This window comes from Lottia gigantea (genome assembly GCF_000327385.1).
Source record: "Lottia gigantea unplaced genomic scaffold LOTGIsca_1187, whole genome shotgun sequence".
NCBI classification, from domain to species: Eukaryota; Metazoa; Mollusca; class Gastropoda; family Lottiidae; genus Lottia; species Lottia gigantea.
The window spans coordinates 1-2,906 of record NW_008707198.1 but is presented as its reverse complement, the minus strand read 5'-3'; the positions used below and the strand labels follow the sequence as shown (position 1 = coordinate 2,906).

The window sequence follows — 2,906 nt, the reverse complement described above, 5'->3', positions numbered from 1 at the left end:
CCTTAAATATTGGTAGGATCCTCTAAATGAATTGAATGACGACGAACTTTTCGTCAGATATCGATTGCTGACACCAACAGAAATCAAGCACCTCTCTCTATGAAGCAAATACTGCGATTCCTGGCAACGGGGACGTTACATATTATTATAGGAGATAGCGTAGCAGTATCGAAGTCAAGAGCAGTAAGGTGCGCCGGAAGGTTATCGTCACGACACTTATCAATTATATCCATTTTCCAACTGGTCTTCGAGCTGAGCATGTTATGGAAGGAATTGGATTTAGAAAGATAATCAGTAAGTCCTAACGATAGACAATAAATTAAATAATTCTCAGTAGCTGATTTAATATTCGACGCACCTGACGGAAGTGGTCTAATCAGGTCACTAAAGGGTAACTACCACGAACTTACTTCCGTTACATCTATTTTCTTGTTAGCTCAATGCCCATTGGTGTGTATAATAGAATTAGTACTAAATACTTATGATTTGTGTTCAAATTTTTTTGCAGAAAAATGGCCCCAAGGTGTTACCTTAGACGAAATGTTAATAAATTACGATAAATATTACTTTTCTATTCACCAGATACCTAGGCCTATATTTTGGATGATGTTTAAATCGACAGATTCGCCACCCGTTTGACTAATCCAACCTAAATCTCAGAAACGGGAATTTTTTTTAGCTAAGCTAATGAGTAATAGTGTTCACAGCTAACCACCTCCATGTGTGTCCAGAACTATTCGCGTTTCAAAGACCATTCATTTTTTTAAGACTATGTCATATAGAATATTTAGGAAAAGAAAGTGAAATTCCAATTATGAGGTGTTTTTGAAGGAATGGTGCGATTTTCGTACATTTCTAGTATTAATGAAGACTACTAACATATATTCAAGACCCAAGTCAACCCCTGAAAATGGTGACTCTATCCCTTTAAAATTCCAGTTATAACAATAATAATGTTTTGTATAAGCACAGGAAAATCGTGGTGGATCGCGTGTTGAGTGACATGCTTATGGTACCAAATGTGGCTTATTCCGGGGACAATGGGACATCGATACCTTTATTTGCCAACTTCCATTTTCATTGACTAGTTTTCTATTCGTTACTCTTTCTTTACATTTACCTTCTCACTAAATAATGTTGACACGACTATTTCAAGGCAACGTTTGAATGCAAGACAGAAAAAAAAACAGTCGCTAGACACTTTCCTGCCATGTTTTTGAAAATGACTTTCCTGAAGGTAACTGCGTTGATCTTGTGATCTAACGACCATTATTGAAAAGGAAAATCTAAAGTGGAGTAATTAAGAATTGTCAAGAGTAACCCAATCTGCTGGTAATTGACAATTTTAAATTGCATTAAATATCTTTCTTGGCAATATTTTTGGCCTAAAAGCTAAACGATATTTTTTATGTTGATGAATTTTATGAAATAAATAGAAAGTACTAACAAAACATTTTCATTTAATAATCCTTGTGTTACCCTTTGAATATAAACAGAATCAAAGGATTAAGGATTGTGAGCATCAAGATTACTGGCATAAAACTACCTTGATTCTGAAGGTCGAAAGGTTACACAGTTTATTAATAATTTCCCATCGGCGGAATGGGCTAATTCACTCATTGAACGACAGTCTGGTGAAATCACATTTAGATTTTGCCATAATGTTAAGCGTTCAAGGTCCAGTATAGGATCAAGAATAGTAAAATGTAATTTTGATGAACTGAAGAAGTCGTTAACAGATCAGGGGATTTTATACCCCTTATCACATATATAACTATGAAACAAATCGTTCTGATTACCCTGGTGTGAAGAAATGAGGCGTTAAGTATGCTGAGAGAATTAAGGACAACAGTAAAACTGCAATACCTATTATGTTTAGTGGATCGGCTGCAGGTAAAATGCTTCCTAGTTATGTAGTCTATTAGGCAGAATACATCTGGACAACATGGATAGAAGGTGGCCCCAAAGGCCATAATAGGTAATAATAGGAGTATAAGTGGTTGATTTGATGCCTGCTGCTTTGCAGACTGGTTCGAAAGCATTTTGATACCTGGCATTAAAAATTTGCTTGGTCCTAACGTTGTTATTGTAGACAACTTAAGTAGCCACTTCACACCTAGGGTTATTAAACTAGTTCATGAGAATGATATAAGATTTGTCTTCTTGCCAACTCAACTCACTTACTCCAACCACTACATGTGGCATTTTATGGACCTTTAAAAAGGTATTGGAGAAAAGTTATTGACAACTGGAAAAGTAGCAGCAAGAATACTTCACGAACATTAAATAAAGACAGCTTTCCTATGCTCCCGACTAAACTATATGACTTGTTTTATCCAATTGAAGACTTACAAAGTGAAAATATAATATCTGGTTTCAGAAAATGTGGAATTATGCCCTTCAGTCCTGACATTGTCCTTCAAAGGTTACTAGATAGTAAAGAAGCGGTGGACACGAAACAAATTAATGAATGGGTATCTATTATAGTTGTGGGATTGTTGAAAAGGACGAGAGGAGTTGATGATGAGAGTCAGGGGTCAAGAGTTAAGAAGAGAAAGAGGCTGAATGTAACCCCTGGAAAGAGTTATGAAGAGATAGGACCAGGTGTGATATTAGAGAATGTCAAATGAAGAAGTGGAGATCAGCAGTGATTCAGACACTGGCGACAACACTTTTGATAAGAGCACTGGAAAGGAAGATCTTATCTCTCAAATTCAAGTAGGCAGTTATATAATGGTGAAATATGAAGAATCAAAATTTGCAGGTGAGGCTAACTCCCTTGAAACTGACGGGACGGTTGTTAATGTTCTAGTCAAGTGTAAAAGTCAAGGATAGAGATGGCCTTCAACAAGATGAAATATTGTATCATTAGAATGACATTCTGAAATTAATCCCGAAAGAAAACG

General features: G+C 36.1%; 1 protein-coding gene across 1 annotated transcript; it reads left to right on the top strand.

Annotated features, from left to right (window-relative positions):
* Positions 1 to 2,153: 2,153 nt before the first annotated feature.
* Positions 2,154 to 2,429, top strand: LOTGIDRAFT_101900 (hypothetical protein; the record flags this gene model as incomplete). Its single annotated transcript, XM_009047906.1, has 1 exon — positions 2,154 to 2,429. A coding segment is annotated over one exon (276 nt), but the record flags the coding sequence as incomplete, so codon positions are not given.
* Between the last annotated feature and the right edge of the window lie 477 nt (positions 2,430 to 2,906).